This window comes from Ailuropoda melanoleuca, chromosome 3, assembly GCF_002007445.2.
Source record: "Ailuropoda melanoleuca isolate Jingjing chromosome 3, ASM200744v2, whole genome shotgun sequence".
In the NCBI taxonomy this organism is placed as follows: domain Eukaryota; kingdom Metazoa; phylum Chordata; class Mammalia; order Carnivora; family Ursidae; genus Ailuropoda; species Ailuropoda melanoleuca.
In genome coordinates, this window is record NC_048220.1 from 102,076,870 (window position 1) to 102,094,339 (window position 17,470).

The 17,470-nt window shown below is 40.8% G+C and overlaps 1 protein-coding gene across 2 annotated transcripts; it reads right to left on the reverse strand.

Annotated features, from left to right (window-relative positions):
* Positions 1-257: 257 nt before the first annotated feature.
* CNOT8 (CCR4-NOT transcription complex subunit 8) lies at positions 258-16,845 on the reverse strand. 2 transcript variants are annotated; one of them, XM_002917170.4, is made up of 7 exons: positions 16,505-16,842; positions 10,342-10,527; positions 9,183-9,376; positions 5,303-5,464; positions 4,620-4,764; positions 3,797-3,907; positions 258-1,757 (listed from the first exon to the last, which is right to left on the reverse strand). In XM_002917170.4, exons 2-7 carry the CDS (start codon positions 10,456-10,458, stop codon positions 1,608-1,610), a joined length of 879 nt encoding a protein of 292 aa, XP_002917216.1. In that variant the 5' UTR covers positions 10,459-10,527; positions 16,505-16,842; the 3' UTR covers positions 258-1,607. The 2 variants fall into 2 exon arrangements, with proteins under 2 accessions (XP_002917216.1, XP_034512710.1); XM_034656819.1 differs by lacking the exon at positions 258-1,757 and adding an exon at positions 1,764-2,136 and having other exon boundaries at positions 16,505-16,845.
* Between the last annotated feature and the right edge of the window lie 625 nt (positions 16,846-17,470).

A 17,470-nucleotide genomic window follows, 5' to 3' on the forward strand; every position in this document is an offset into this window, starting at 1 on the left:
CTGCTTCTCCCTCTCCCTCTCCCTCTGCCCCTGCTTGTGGTCTCTGTCTCTTGCTCAGACTCTCTCCCAAATAAATAAAATCTTAAAAGAAAAAAAAACTTCCTATAAAGTAAGACATTTTACATGCAAGCCAACTTGTGGGATATGGAGACAAGAGTTTGGGGACAGGTGAGATGCTTCTAGTCACTGATTGCAAATGACCATCTTCTACAGTCAGCAATTAATAGCTATGAAAGACCAAACCTTCATGCCAGTGGTTAAAAAGAAATCTTTATTTTACAAAATTAAAAACATAAATAATATTTACAAGCATCTTAAATACAAGTTTATAATACTTGACATTTTCGAATCATTTGGAATTGAGTTTTCATAAGCTTTTAAAATGTAAGACTATTCATCCACTTCAGTGAGTTACCAGTTTTCATTTTGACCATTTCAAAGGGGTTTTTGGGTTTCCTAAATTGTCCATACTGTAGTCATTCAAAAAACAATACAATGTACTTTTTAAATGACTAGTTTAAAAAAAAAAAATCACAGTCCTGAGCTTCCTACCCCAGTTGTGGGATATTACTCCAAGAGAACTCTAACCAAATTCCTTACTGCCCTGTCTACATGTACCACTATTAACTTGTTAAAGACTCACATTCCTGGTACTCACATACTCAGTCTCCCTAACTTCTCCTCAGGTTTGCCAAAAGGAAAAGCAGGGAGAACAAACAGACGTGGAAAAACACAGATGACCATCTGAAATCACATTACTGAAAATATAAGACTTATGGTCCAAAATTCTGATCTTATTTCGTTCAGGAGCAAATCCAGGATATTTTCTTATATTAAAACTTAAAATGATTTCAAATGATAGACATGTGACAGCAAATCTCAGTGGCACAATGAAACCAGACTTTAAAGACGCATAAAGTGGTTAACTTAATACCCATTCTGGAGTTCCTCATGAATACAAGGGTAGACAGATTCAGAAGAATTTTGTTTTTAATAAAAGTTTTCATTACCGGTCTTCAAAATTTCAGTACTAATTCATTTCCACAAAATAGCACGTAATCCAAGACTAACAAAGTGTGAGGAAAGTAAATGTCCTAGAGAAAGGTCAAAAAAAAAAAAAAAAAAAAGGGAAGGGAAAGACATCTATAACCCACTTCACAAAAGCACCATTTTGTTCCACTGTCCCTGGAAGCCCTCAGCTGAGAATCACATCAAAAGTCTTCATCCTCAGAGAGTAGCAAGATTTAAAAGAAAAAGAATGACAACAGATAAAGAGTTATATATATTTTACTAGTCTGTTTCTGACTTGTCCTGGATATTTAAAAAGGTGTCAAATGAGCCATGGATGCTGGTGGCAGGAAGCAACTGGAGAGGCTTGGGGATGAGGAACAGGGAAGACTTGTTTACAAATTCAGAGTAAACTCCCCTCTTCTGGATCTAAAAGACATCTTTTGTCTTCAATACAACAAAAGTCTTTCTGTCATCGCAGATGGTAGGTGCGGTTTGCTCAAAAGAAGCGTTTTCTCTTGGGGAGGAAGAGAAGTACACACAGTCGGCACATAAGCACCACTCTGGGACCAGGCCCGCCCTGCAGAGGCTTGCCGCCATCACTGCTGCATGTTGTTGATGATCGCCAGGATGCTCATCTTCTCCTGGGCAGAGTCCACATCCTCATTCTGCTTCTGGGCCACTCCTGTGCCTAGGCCATAGAGACGTCCACAGTACTTGGCATCATCAATACTGTCCTCAAAAAACAACTGCAGGATAGGACAGAGAACCCATGGTGAGAATCCCGCCAAGAGTCACGCCAAGTCTCAACACCACTACATCAGCACCTCCCAGTCTCAAAGCCCTGAAAATCTACCCAACTAGAAAGTAACTTCATAAAGAAAGGCTCCAAACCTCTCCTCTACATAGTCTTTTCATGCTCCTTTCTTAGTATACAGGCTCTCCTTTCTGAACAGACTTCTACTCTCCGTGAGTTCTTTTACTGCCAGGGTCCGTGGGCCGCTGCCGCTGTTTAGTCCAGCCACCTCCATCTCCTCCCTTCTCTTTAACAAGCAGTGCAGTGCTTAAGAGCTTGGGCTCTATACTCACTGTGTGATCTTCAACTGTCCTTCAGCCATGGTTCCCTATCTTTAAAACAGGATAACAGTGGGCTGTTACAAGTGAGATACTGGATATTATGCACTTCAGCAGGGTATCTCGACCCTGGCCCTACTGGGCAGGATATAATTCCTTGTTGCGGGGCATGGAGGGGGGCCGTCCAGTGTACTGTAGTACTGCAGAATGTTCAGCAGTGTCCCTGGCCAGGAGTGCGCCTCCCCTCTGCTGCTCCAGACTGTGACAACCAAAAATGTCTCCAGACATTGCCAAAGGAACCTCGGGGGAGCACGATGCCACCAGCTTTGTTCTTCTTTCTCAAGACTGCTTTGGCTATTTGGGGTCTTCTGTGGTTCCACACAAATTTTAAAATCATTTGTTCTATTTCTGTGAAAAATGCCATTGGAATTCTGAGAGAGATTGCAATGAATCTGTAGACTGCTTTGGATAGTATGGACATTTTAAGAATATCAATTCTTCCAGGGGCGCCCGGGTGGCTCAGTCAATTAAGCGTCTGCCTTCAGCTCAGGTCATGATCCCAGGGTCCTGGGACTGAGCCCCATGTTGGGCTCCCTGCTCAATGGGGAGTTTGCTGCTCCCTCTCCCCCGGCCCTCTCTCTGCTCATGGAATAAAATCTTTTTTAAAAAAATGAATATTAATTCTTCCAATCCATGAGCACCAAGTATCTTTCCATTTATTTGTGTCTTCTTCAATTTCTTTCATCAATGCCTTATAGTTTTCAGGGTACAGGTCTTGTACTCCTTTGCTAAATTTATTCCTAGGTACTTTATTGTTTTTGATGCAATTATAAATGGGATTCTTTCTTGATTTCTTTCTGTTAGCTCATTATTAATATACAGAAACACAAGATATTTGTATACTGATTTTGTATCCTGAAATTTTACTGAGTTTGTTTATTAGTTCTAAGAACTTTTTGGGGGACTCTTTAGAGTTTTCTATGTATAATATCATGCCATCTGAGAATAGTGACAGTTTTACTTCCTCAATTCCAATTTGGATCCCTTGTATTTCTTTTTCTTGCCTAATTACTCTGGCTAGGACTTCCAATACTATGTTAAATAAAAGTGGCGAGGGGCGCCTGGGTAGCGCAGTCGTTAAGCGTCTGCCTTCGGCTCAGGGCGTGATCCCGGCGTTCCGGGATCAAGTCCCATCGGGCTCCTCCGCTGGGAGCCCTGCTTCTTCCTCCCCCACTCCCCTGCTGTGTTCCCTCTTTGCTGGCAGTCTATCTCTGTCACATAAATAAATAAAATCTTTAAAAAAAATTAAATTAAATTTTAAAAAAAGTGGCAAGAGTGAGCATGCTTGTGTTGTTCCTGATCTTAGAAGAAAACCCTTCAGCTTGTCACGGAGTATGTTAGCTGCCAGACATTTGACAATTCACAGAACTTAAGCATAAAGTGAGTGTTCAAACAAATGTGCTCATATTAGAGAAATCAGAAGAAAAGCAAATCATTGTAAGAAGGAGAACTGCTAAGAACAAGCACATGTCTAGACTTGAATATGCTAAGAAGCCTCCATTTCAGGATGTCTTTGCCTCCCAAACTACATTTAATATACTGAACATCATAACAAACAAGCCAAACAACTGCTTTCAAAGTGGTCATCAACTTCCATCAGAACTATAAATTTTCAATAAATCTCAGCCCACAAAGATAACCCACACCTCCTTACCTCTTTCATCCTGAAGAACGCCATTCCTGTCAGCAGCGAGTCTGAGCCTGCCTGGTGTTGCCTTCCAATTCTCTGCAAATCCAACTGATCGGCAACTTCCTGAAGACCACCCTGCAGATGGAAAGAAAACAATATTTCAGACCCACCACTCCTCTACTGGAGTCAACTCCACTTTTTAGTTTAATTCTTTTGGTGATGATAATTGGGAACAGGTCACTTACTAAGACCTTATGCCAGCAATATCCCCTTTTTTAACCCTCCAAACAATATACTGTGTTATATTTCACTTTTCACTCCTTTCTTTTATATATCATTAATTGTGTCAGACCTCTGCCCTGTTTTAAAGTCCTAACAGCTATAAAACAAAATTGAGGAAATAATAAATACCAATCCAATTCTAGACAGAAAACCTCTTATGTCAACAGTTTATTAGGGTGCTGAGTTCTTGAACTATCGAGGGTTAAGAACCCCTCTGAGGTCTGGTACACTACAGACCCCGTCCCTAACTACATATACACCTTACATTGCCAACTGTTTCACTAGGTTTGTGGACCGTAGTGAAGAATGTCTCCCTCAGAATAAGAGAAGTAGAGGGCCCCATTCATGCCCAGATTAAAGACGTTCACCACACAAATCCCTGTGCCAATCAACTCTATATACACCCACTCCAGCACAATGTTGGCACCTAGCAGGCACTGAAGAATGTGTAAGTGGCAATAAATAAATAAATAATAATTTAATTTCTAAAAATAGTGATAAAGCAAAATGACAAGCCTGTTTTGTCTTTTTTATTGTTACTAATATTAAGAAAAATATTGTGTACCTTAAGATTTTTGCAACTCTTCATCAAGTATTTCACATCATAAATGGATGGGAAAAAAAGGTTCAGAATATGAAAGAATTCATGTTCCTCTTCTGGCAAACGAGAATCCGTAAGTAACTTTACCATGTAGCCAAAATCATAGCCACTATAGGAGAGAATGAGGCAATGAGGTGAAAAAGCAGCAATTACCAGGCCCCAGAGTTCAACGGCTTCATGTCTCAAAACTTAATGGTGCTACCTCATGAGTAACTTTCAGTCTTCCAAGTAGTTTACCCTACTGTAATCTGAACTTTCCCTAAAATAACAACAAACCAGACTAATATGAGAGACATAGAAGAGAACCCAAGGGGTTTCAAATGACAGTTTTCTTCATCATAAACTTTAGGCCAGCCATTTAAAGGACAAGAAAAAGATGATCAAGTGCTCTGATCCCCCCAGTCACCATCTTTCCACTTGAAATGTATCCACTGATAGCCACATGATGGAGCCCAGTACTGTGTGAAACAAACCAGTATAAGCTCCAAAGTATTTTTTAAAAAACTGCAACATGGGCAAGTTACCATTTGAACTCGGTAACTGCTTCATAAGTGACCAAAAGAAGATAGCCAATAGGACTGCAGAAATAACATAAGAATGCAATTCTGTTCCCAAAGCAAGAGAAATACACATTATCTGGTACTAACCTATGAAATGAAAGCCATTTGACGTTGTCACAGAGAACCACCCCTGATGTCATAAGCAGCTCTGCAAAGTGCAATGTGTCAATCCCTTCCTCTTCATGCTTCTGAAATTGCAGTCCAGAGTTAGCAAGGAGATCTATGGAATCCTGGGAGTACATGTCCTCTCTAAAAAAGAAGGTATTCACTTCTTAGCTGGTAGATAATCTAAGAGAAGTAGTGGGCAGCAATATTAACATCACCTTATAATTACAGAACAAGTACTCTTGAAATGCTTTCATAATTTAAGAACAGATCATTCATTCTTTCCAGTATTCCAGCAAGCATGCAAAGTAATCTTATCTCTGTGGCTGATGGAAAAGTGAGACTTGCCCCCACAAAATAAATTTCTTAATTATAAAAGATCCACATTTCCCCATCATTTACAGAAAAACAGAATCAACTGTTAATAACTCATTTTATAGGGGTGCCTGGGTGGCACAGCGGTTAAGCGTTTGCCTTCAGCTCAGGGCGTGATCCCGGCATTATGGGATCGAGCCCCACATCAGGCTCCTCCGCTGTGGGCCTGCTTCTTCCTCTCCCACTCCCCCTGCTTGTGTTCCCTCTCTCGCTGGCTGTCTCTATCTCTGTCAAATAAATAAATAAAATCTTAAAAAAAAAAAAAATAACTCAGTTTATATATCCTTGAAGACTATGTTCTCTACCTACACATACACACCTCCATCCCTGTATCTACCAGCACAGACCATCTTTCCAGACCAATGCTCATAGATATACCACATCCTTTGCAACTCTGGCATAATATTCCACTGTAGAGATACATCCATCAATTTAAACAGAGGAATATTTATAATACCACGTGTCGCAAAAGTAGGGAAATAAATTCTATAACTCTTTTTCCACTAGATTTCAGTGTTTTTTCATTTGTTTTTCACATAAACTTAGGACAGACAACTGGAAAAAAAAAACACAATCTTACTTTTTTCTACTAAATTAAAACCAGTGTTGAATCATTGTTTTGTTTCACCTAAAAGAAGCATTGTTTTAAACACATACATAAACTCTACAATAACAAACAACCCTTATTTTCATTTGTGTATTAATTACCATTAAGGTATAAATAACGGGCTTTGGTGACGGACTAAAAAAAAAAAAATGCAGTTAAAGATGCAGATTATCTCCCCAAATTATTCCTGAACGTCAAACAAATCTCCAAAGCACATGAACAATCAAAAAATTATCCCTGAGCCATCAAATGCTCCTGGTGCTGTTCAATAAAGCAATACTCAAGTACTGTGGCCCAATCAGAATTACACTAAACCTACCTTATACAATCAGCAAAATGATAGTCTCCCCTAAATTTTCCCCCTAAAAAATAACATGATCCTAGGGCACCTGGGGGGCTGTCAGTTAAGCATTCAACTCTTGATTTTGGCTCAGGTCATGATCTCAGGGTCTGAGATGAGCTCTGCATCAGGCTCCGCACTAACTGCAGACTCCCTCTGTCCCTCCCCAACCCTCCCCTGCCCCCTCATGCAAGCTCTCTCGCGTGCTCTCTCTCTCTTAGGGAAAAAAAAAAAACAAAATTACATCATCCTCAAAAAATTAAAAACAGAACTACCAAATGATCCAGCAATCCCACTTCTGGGTATATATCCAAAAGAATGAAAAGGACGGTTGTGAAGATGTTTGCACACCCATGTTCATGGCAGCACTACTCCCTACAGTCAAGAGGTGGAAACAACCTAAATGTCCATCAGCGAATGAACAGATAAACAAAATGTGGTCTAAATATACAATGGAATATTATTCAGTCTTAAAAAGGAAGGAAATTCTGCAATATGCCACACGATGGATGAACCTTAAGGCTATCATACTAAGTGAAATATGCCAGTCACAAAATGACAAATACTGTATGATTCCACTTATATGAGGTAGCTAAAACGGTCAAATTCATAGAAACAGAAAGTAGTATGGTGGTTCACCAAGATCTGGGGAAGAAAAAGGAGAGTTGTTTGAGGGGTACAGAGTGTCCACTGTGCAAGATGAGAAAGTTCTGGGAGTATGCTTCACAACAACGCAAACATACTCTAACACTACTGAACTGCAAACTTAAAAATGGTTGAGATGGTAAATTTTATGTTACATATTTTTTACCATATTTTTAAAACATCAAAATTCGCTTCAGTTTCAACTACCCTTAATTAACATCTACTCTTTATCTCCTTATTTCTTCTATCGTAAAAGATAATAATAATCCTGTTTTACAGATAAGGAAACTGAATTACAGAAGGTAAAATTACTAACCCCAAATCACCCAGCTGAAAAATGGCAGAACTGCAATTCATCTCCTAACTGGAGAATTAACTTTACTTTTTCATTTTAAACAGCCTTATTAAGCTATAATTCACATACTAACCATTTACTCATTTAAGGTATACGCTTCTGGGGTGCCTGGTTGGCTCAGTCAGTTAAATGTCTGCCTTCGGCTCAGGTCATGATCCCAGGGTGCTGGGATGGAGTCCCACATCGGGCTCCCTGCTCATCAGGGACCCTGCTTCTCCCTCTACCCCTCCCCCCTGCTAGTGATCTCTCTCTCCCTCTCTCAGATAAATAAATAAAATCTTTTAAAAAAATAAAATTAAAATAAAGTATACACTTCAGGGTGCCTGGGTGGCACAGTCAGTTAAGTGACCGACTCTTGGTTTCAGCTCAGGTCGTGATCTCAGGGTCATGAGATGCATCAGGCTCTATCTACCCTCTGCACAGAGTCTGCTTAAGACTCTCTCTCCCTCTTCTTCCCCTCCACCTCCGCCCCCATGCACACACACTCTCTCTCAAATAAATAAATCTTTTTTAAAAATTTTTAAAATAAAGTATACAATTCAATCACTTTTAGTATTTTCAGAGTTGTGCAACCACCACCAGTCAATCATAAACCATTTTATCACCTCAAAAGAAAACCCATACCCATTATGCAATCACTCCCCACCACCCCATAATCTCACCACCTCCCCTACATCCTAGACAACCACTAACCTATTCTGACTCTATCAATTTGCCTATTTTGAACATTTCATAAAAAGAGAATCCTACAATACATGGTCTTTTGTATCTGGCTTCTTTCCCTTAGCATGTTTTCAAAACACGTCAATGTATAACATATATTACTACTCTTGTCCTTTTGCTGTCCAATAACATTCCATGGCATGGATATATCATATTTATTTTATCCATTCATCAATTCACAGACATTTGGATTGTTTCTACTTTGGGGCCTTTACAAATAATGCTGTTATGAACATTCAAGTACAAGTTTTTATACAGATGTATGTTTTCATTTCTCTTGGGTATATGCCTAGAAGTGGAACTGCTGGGTCATATGGTAACTCTATGTTTAACCTTTTGAGAAACTGCCTGTTTTCCAAAGAGGCTACACCATTTTACTTTCCCAATAGCAATATATGAGAGTCCTATTTCTCTACACCCTTGCCAACATTTGTTGTGTCTTTTTTATTACAGCCACCTAGTGGGTATAAGGTGGTATCTCACTGTGGTTTTGATTTGCATTTCCCTCATGACTAATGATGGTGACCATCTTTTCATGGGTTTATTAGCCTTATCTATATCTTCTTTGGAGAAATGTCTATTCAAATCTGATGCCCATTTTTAACTGGGTTGTCTTTTTATTGTTGACCTGTAAGAGTTCTTTAAGAGGGACTTTACTTTCTGAGATTCCTTATTCCTTCTATTTGACTGCTGTGCCCAACCCTTACCTGGTTTCAATGGAAACAAAACTTTATATTAATAAAATCAGTTAGAAATCACAGTCTGCACAAATGTAGCAGATCTAAGAATAACACTGAGAAATATTTCAGACACTTACGTAAGGTTAAATTTGAAGTTGAACTGCCAAGTGTTGATTCCAGAAGGATATTCTCCCTTTTCGTTTGTGAATGTAAGGCCCAGCTGGATAATTTTTAAAAGGTCAACATTGCACCGTAAAAGCTGATACTGGTAATCTATGGAACTACGAAATTCACCAATTGGTCGTACCACAACACCTGGAAATTCTGTGTCCTACAAAAGGAAAAGGTCTCTCATCATAAGGTTTCATAAAACAGTGGATGCTAAATTGATCAATTTTATCTTAATTTATAAAAGTTATGTGACAAAACCCACGCTTGGGCACAAATACCTATATTAAAATACTGATCTCATTGATATCTACACAAGTATCTATCTACACAAGGAGTACTAGAATCATGAAGTTTTGCGCAGCAACTTGGAGAACGTAGGCAGGATGTGAGTAAGAGGAGTTGACTACGGATCAATTAAGAACACTCTACATCCATATACAGTGAATTAAAAAAAGTTTAGGTTGAGAACACTGTATGAATAAAAATACAAATAGAGGAAAATGAAACAGCCATTCAGAAAAAAACAATAGCTACATTTACTTTGAGTAAAAAGCCTGGAACAAGATCACAGACAGTTTTAAACACGAGGCTAAAGACTGACTGCTTATGAGTAATGGGGACTTGGGCAAACTAGATAGTGCACGCCTCCTCTAGAAGAGGCCCTTTATATCACCATGACATACACCTGCCTCTCCGGCCACTCCATACAGGCAGGAATGTGGATTCTGTAATGCCAGATCATCCCATTTTTTTCCAGAGATGCCAGAAATCTGGACTTTTAAAAGAGATCTCTTAATTTTTACATGCTGATGGCTAATTTTTAAAAACAATTTTTAAACACCGTCAAATTCACCATATCTGCGGGACAGATGTGCCCTTTGGGCTGACATAACTTCTGCCTTAAACCCTATTAAACACAAAGTAACATTACAAAAAAAATCTAAGATGCTAGAGGTTACATCCTTCTCAGACACCCTGAGTACCTTGATGTTTCATAAAAGCATCACAACCTTCCACCAAGCTTAATCTATCATGGCTTTAGTGTAATCCTTTCTTTCAAAATCTCACACTGAACATTCCCCTAAGTCCATAGCAAAGGTAGTCAAACAGAGTTGAGCTCTTTACCATGGCAATATAACTGTAACTGAGCACAATTTCTCGGATCTTCCTCATCTCTTCTTCTAGATTGCTGGCCCAGACTTCACAGATAACTTGGCTGTTCTCCACAAGTGCTGCAGGCATCTTGAAAAAACTCGAGAGGTCGCTTTCAGCTGACTCTGTTAGAGAGGGTAAGCCGATGGATGATCTGACCTAGACAAAAACATTTTGAAATCACATAAATTTACACACTGGCATAATGTCAACAAAACAAAGATAAAAAAAAAAATCACTTCATCAGTTTAAGCTAAAACATTAAAGACTATTATATTTATATTCATTCTCCATTTTATACAGTGAGGAAACCTGCCTTTGTCAAAACAAAGACACACACACACACACACAATTCTTTCACTCAAAGCAACTAAAACTACTTAAGAAATCTAAAGAAACTGGGGTGTCTGGCTGGCTCAGTTGGTAGAGTATGCGACTCTTCATCTCAGGGTTGTAAGTTTGAGACCTATGTTGGGTGTAGAGATTACTTAAAAATAAAATCTTAAAAAAAAGAAAGAAAGAAAGAAAGCTAGCTGAAGAAATTTTTAGCACAGAAGTGAAACCACTACCCTAAACCAGTATTTGAGCCCTTTTCAGACTATCTAAAGACTAAAATAGACCCCAGTGACCACAAATATTCCCTTATCTATGACTTTCACATCACTTTGCACAGAGACCAAATCATGGAAACATTTTTAAAGGAATCACTTTAGACAGTTTAAATGTACTGGGATCTCTGAAAGCCTGAAAGAATGTAGACCTAAACTCTCACATGTAAGTCTTAACAACTACATAATGAATATGGTCGTGGGACTCCTCCCTCTGGCCCCTATAAAAGGGAAATTCTTTTTCTCCACAATCCAAAAGTCAAATATAACTACAGGCAATTGACTAACTTAATATAGGGCCTCTTTAGATTTGTGCAAACAGATCATGAAGTGAGCGATTCAAGTGGTAAAAACCAACCCCACCTGCTAATTTGAAACTTCAACCACCACAATGAAAATAAGAATTGGAATAAGAATAAGAATGTCTACTCTTAAACACATAATAATATAAAGAAACTAAGCAATTCAACAATAGGAATAGAGAAGTTGGCAAGTATAAATAATTCAACCAGAAAGCATAATGAGTTATAGTGCATGTTCTGGGAGGAAACTACAGAGGAGAACAGTATTCTGCAAGATAAAACTCAACATGATTCAGCTTCGGAGTAATGTTGTTATTATAATAATGTGATGCTTAGTTATAAAAAGACCAAAAGGAGCTTATCATAAAGGCCTTATTTAAAAGGGCAACCCCACCACATAGCTCCTCAATATAATAAGAGTGGACTCTAGTATATAGATATACATCCAGAGGAAAATTCTTAGAAACAGTAAAATGAATCTTTACTTCCTACTTTCAAGACAGGCAGATGCAACAGTAAGAATCTAGATCAAAACAAAATTCTCATTCTCAAATGTCTTCATTTCTCTGAGAAAATTCTGAGAAACTGATCTTTTGGTTTGTCGGCAACCCTAAAAGATTCCATTTATTCAAGGTACCCAACACTTCAAGAGATGTTTCTCTGAAATTATAATAGACTGACTATAATTACTCTGAAACTTAAGTAGACTGTGGTAACTTCCTAAAAAATATGAGTGGACACTTCTTAAAGGTAGATTCCATTTCTTCTCATTTCAGTCCTGTACACGATGGGCATGAATTAAAGGCTTGCCAATTAACAAATAAAGAACATCTGAAAAGGGCAGAAGTTCAAACTGAGCGTGGAGTGAATTCCACGATATGACCATAATTAGGAAAATGTTAGGACTCTGATTAGATTCTAAACTGTGTTTAAGGTTTAAGGTTTTCCCCAGAAGGAGGGCACAAAGCCATATCTATGCCCATTAATGTTAAATCAGTACCACTTCACTTCCTTATTTTCCTAACTTAAACAATGTACTTCCTTTTTGGTGTCATTTCAAGCACAACCATAAACTACTTTAGGGAAAGTGGGTATGACTGTGAAGACACTTCCATAAAAGCAAAGCAGCAAAAGGGACCCACGCAAAAAAAAAAATGCCTTTGGTCTTGAAGCAGAAAAAAGCAGGCCTATAAAGAAGACAATTAGGTATTTACACTAAACCATCAGAACCAGGTTCCCCAGCTCAGAAGCTCTTCAGGTTGTGTCAAAAGAACTCAGGAAATAATCTGAAGAGGCTCCCTCTGGTCAAAGAAAAGATATAGATAATATAAACACCATTATGAATAGTCCCTACAATGTCTTCAAACTTCTAAGACAGTTCACTATGAACTCATGGATTTTTTTTTTAAGACTTTATTTATTTGAGAGAGAATGAGAGCACACAAGCAAGGAGAGCAGCAGAAGGAGAAGCAGGAGGCAAGGGGGCCTCAATCCTAGGACCCTGAGATCATGACCTGAGCCCAAGGCAGATGCTTAACCAACTGAGCCACCCAGGAACCCCTGAACTCATAGATTAAAAACTAAGAAAATAAACTCTACTGGTCACCAATGGAGAATGCTGGTTAATCAATTTATTTTTTTAAATATGTATCTTGTCTTTCCTATATAAATTGTACTAAGTAACTAAAGAGTTGAAGTTTCTTTTAATAGAAGTTATAAAGCTAATGAATATGGAATGATAGAATATCACTGTTTTGTAGCTCCTAAAGAATTCACAGATCTAGGCAATAATCATAATGGCATCTATATGGAATATTCAGAAAAGGTAAATCTATAAAGGCAGAAAGTAGACTACAGCGATGGAATGGGAATGGGCATTAACTGTAAATCGCGTAAGGTTATCTTACTGAGGTGACAGGTTACCAAACTCAACTACCTGATGACTGCACAACTGTAAATTTACTAAAAATCGCTGAACTCTAGGTTTTATAGTATGTAAATAATACTTCAATAAAGTTGTTAAAATATCACAATGGCTGTAATAACCACAGAAAGAGACAACCAGGTATCATGTGCCTCCTGACAGAACACATCACCACAATGAATTACGCTTACCAAAAAAATCTAAGTTGAGGGGCACCTGGATCGCTCAGTCGGTTATGTGTCCCACTCTTGATTTTGGCTCAGGTCATGATCTCAGGGTCCTGGGATCAAACCCCAACGTGGGCTCTCTGTTCAGCAGGGAGTCTGCTTGGGATTCTCTGCCTTTCCCTCTGTCCCCACTCCCTCCCCTGCCTCACACCCGTGCTCATGCTCTCTAAAATAAATAAAATCTTTTTTAAAAAAAATCTAACTTGAATCTGACCAAACCTCTAGACCAGTTTACAGGAAATGAAGAGGACAGAGGAATTTGTTAAAGGATACCACAGTAAGACAATCAGCAAAATCCAGGAACTACTGTGGGAAACTACAGAATAACCCCACTTCTTCAACAAATTTTAAGAAATAAAAGACTCTCGAGAGACTTATCAACCAATCAAAATCTATAGACCCTAATTAGATCTTTAAACAAACTGTTAGAAACTTTTTTTAAAAAAAGTGACATTTTCAAGACAAAAGTCTGAACAATTGCTGGTTTTGATTTTTTGTTTGGGGGTTTTTTGCTTTTTTTGGTGTTATATTGTCACGGTTTTTAAATTTATTTTTATTTTTTTAAAATTTTACTTATTTATTTGACAGACAGTGAGCACAAGCAGGGGGAGCAGCAGGCAGAGGGAGAGGGAGAAGCAGGCCTCACTGGGCAGGGAACCTGATGTGGGGCTCAATCCCAGGACCCCGGGATCATGACCTGAGTCAAAGGCAGACACTCAACGACTAAGCCGCCCAGGCTCCCCTGTCATGGTTTTTTTAAAAAGAGTCCTTATCTTTTAGAGATAATGTTAAACAGATGTAGGTGATATGATACGAAATATGGGGTTCTGCTTCAAAATTCACAGTGGAGAAATCTCATGACAACTTTGTACAGTGGTATCTTCCTCTATCTTTTACAGATAAGAAAACTGAAATTCAGAGACATTAATTTTAAAAGGCACTATCATGACTTTCATTTCCAAAAAAAATTTTTTTTAAAAAGCTAAGCCATGGGGTGCCTGGGTGGCTCAGTCCATTGGGCATCTGCTGTCGGCTCAGGTCATGATCCTGATCCCGGAGTTCTGAGACGCAACCCCGCATTGTTGGTTCCCTGCTCAGCAGGGAGCCTGCTTCTCCCTCTCCCTCTGCCCCTCCTCCATGCTCGTGCTCTCTCTCTCAAATAAATAAAACCTTAAAAAAAAAAAAAAAGCTAAGCTACTTTCAAAAAGCTGACCCTTGTTACACATATCTGATAAATATGGAACACAAGTGCAGACCACTGGCAAAAATACATAAAACATCCTTGCACCAAACCCTTATCTAGAAAAATTGTGGGGAAATTGCTTGCAAATCCCAAAATGCAGTGCCACTCAAAAATTGAAAAGGAATCACATTATGCATATTTAGCTTAGCATAAATTACTGGATATGCTAGACAAAGAGGAGAGAAATAACAATAAATGATGCCAGCAGTTTTGCCTGCCGCTTTCCACTCAGTGAGCACATGATCCAGAAGGATCCCAAGATGGGAATCACAAACATACTCTTCTCCTTGGTTAGTTAGTCTTCCTCCTTTATGCCTCTCAGTGCCAGCAGGGCACAGTAAACCTCACAATATGGAAGGACTCTACCCCATTCAAATACATTTATTTGTGCAATACAGGCCTTAAACGTAAGCTAATTACTTTATCTGGGTTGCAAGCAGTAACAAGTTTGAAAGCTGAAGGAAAAACTGCTAGATTTACTGAGAAGCAGAATGTCCATCTGTAACTTTACGCCTTCCTAAGGAATGTTTAAGGATAACCATGATCACATGCAAAGTTTCCCTCACAGGCTGACATTAAACCTTGACTCCCACTTGAGCTACTCCACTCTATGAAACTCTGACTATCACACAAGCTACTCCACTCTATACCAAAGCAAAATACAAGCACTGATACCTGCTGTTTCTCAACACTGGACTGTTCAAGAAGGAAAGGTCACACACAGGAATTACTGAGGTCCCTGCGTTGTGCTGATCTGCTAGTAAAATCCGTGCAGATCGCTCTTGCTGACCTATAGTATAAACTTCTCCAAAACAAAGCTCCTATTTACTCAGGAAAGCTCTAAAGAGCAACTACGAATAAGGCCAACCGAAAGCTTTCTCTGCAAGCAATCCAGAGGACCACGTCTTGCTTAGGAAAAGAATGTTTGGTTTTTCCGGTTTTGTTTTGTTTAAGCCTAAGTGTGCAAGGAGACAATAAACATCACTTCCCCATTCTAGGGAATTGAACAAAGGCTTTGCCGCGCAGAGGAAGATGGTAAAGGAAGTAGGAGCAAGTTACAAGAAATGGCAGCAGCTTGGAGGGTCCTCTCTATACATGGTGGCCCCCGCCGTCCTCCATCACTCCCGCCCCCAAAACAGTGTCCGAGGACAACTATCCTGAACTGAACCGCAGTTCAACCAGTTCTTAAAGCCAACCATGTGGTCCAGGCCTCCAGAGCAACAGCTCTGTTCATAAACACAAAACGGCAAGGAAAAGTTGTGCGGCCAAAAGAACCAAGAAGCGGGAGACCCGCAAGGTTCCAAACTCAGGTCCTCTCCCTTACACTGTCTGCCATCATCATTCTCTTCCCGTTCGAGATCACCCTCCCTCTCCAAATAACACTCATCCCACCCCTTCCCATGTACCCAGCTTTTTTTTTTTTCCCCCAAAGCAAAGATATTAAAATTACAGGCTTTCAGGCCAGAAAGACCTACGTTCGAACCCAGGCCACCAACTAGCTGTGTGGCTTTGCAGAAGTTACTTAACCTCTCTGGTGCCTCAGTTTTCCGGTCTTGTAAAATGGGGTCAATAACATACACCTCGGAGGACTGTAGTAAAGGTTAAGAGAATGAAGCATACAAGGTGCTTTATAAAGTCCCGGCACATAACACTAGAATATTATTATTGTGTGGTAGTGGGTGGTATTATTACCACTATTCGATGGGCCTTTTCTGTTTTCACACTCCCTGCCCCTCACTCACGCCCCCATTCCCCTTCCTTCCACAGGTCCCCGCTGGCCTCCCACACTCTCTCATCTCACGCTCCTCTCTGGTAAGCGCGAGCTCGCTTACCCTGAGCGGCTTGGGCCCGCGAAGCGCGGGCTTGCGGGCTGGCGGGCAGAGTCCCCCGGGAGCGGCGGCGGTGGCCTCTGACCCGGCGCTCTCCTCCTGCCCCGGATCCGCTCCGGGAACCGAGCGGGCCAAGTGAGATGGGCTTCTTTGTGCCCAGAGCGGCCTTACGCACCGCCCACCTAAAAACCTGGCCGAACCACTCTACCCACTGGATCCTCCCGACTCTTCTGCTCCTTTAGCGTCATTCCAGACGCGCGCGCGCGCGCGCGCGCCAGATCACGCCTGCTCCTCCCTTTCTGCGCGCCCCGGAGACTCTGTGCGTGTTCGTCCAACCCGAGCTCGCGGGAGCAACGCGCAGGCGCAGAACCAAGAGGGCGCCCCGAAAACAGCGGGGCGGGGCGGCCTCGCAGGACGCATGCGGAACACGACCCGTGCTGGGCCTTGGCGCGTTACTTGCACTAGCTCAATTCAATTACCAACAGCACACTGTTTCAGTTCTCCTTCCGCGCGCCCACCGGAGGGGCGTGGTCTAGAACTAGCCCCCGCTCGGGTGGGCGTAGCCTAGACGCCGAGGGCCGAGGAAGGGGCGTGGACCTTCTGACCAAATCCCCCAAATTGCAACGCCCTCTCCGCCCTGCTTTGAAGGACCGTTAAAATCGTTGGCAGGAGCCAACCTTCCTTGTACTTAATGCAGCCCCCTGGACCCCTCACTTACAAAACATCTATCTCCGGGCTGCTTTTCAGGCAAACAATTAGTTGGGGGCGGGACAGCACCCCCAAAAACCGAGTCCGGGTGACGTCCGGCGAGGTCCGCCTCCCTCCTCCCCGCCTCACAGAGCCCGCGAGCCCCGTTACCACAGCAACCGGCTCGCCAGGGCCTGCTCAAGTTACAAAGAAGACGCGGCCTCCGGTGGGGGAAGCGCCCGGCATCGCCAAGCGGTCTGAGGAGCTCCGAGACGGCGGACG

What these genes read in the sequence shown, in the direction of transcription:
- CNOT8 (XM_002917170.4), bottom strand. Translation starts at nt 10,458, where the DNA reads ATGCCTGCAGCACTTGTGGAGAACAGCCAAGTTATCTGTGAAGTCTGG. An exon ending in AACTTCAAATTTAACCTTAC is followed by an intron (nt 5,465 to 9,182) that starts GTAAGTGTCTGA and finishes CTTCTTTTTTAG; the next exon opens with AGAGGACATGTACTCCCAGG. An exon ending in CGTTCTTCAGGATGAAAGAG is followed by an intron (nt 1,758 to 3,796) that starts GTAAGGAGGTGT and finishes CCTATCCTGCAG; the next exon opens with TTGTTTTTTGAGGACAGTAT.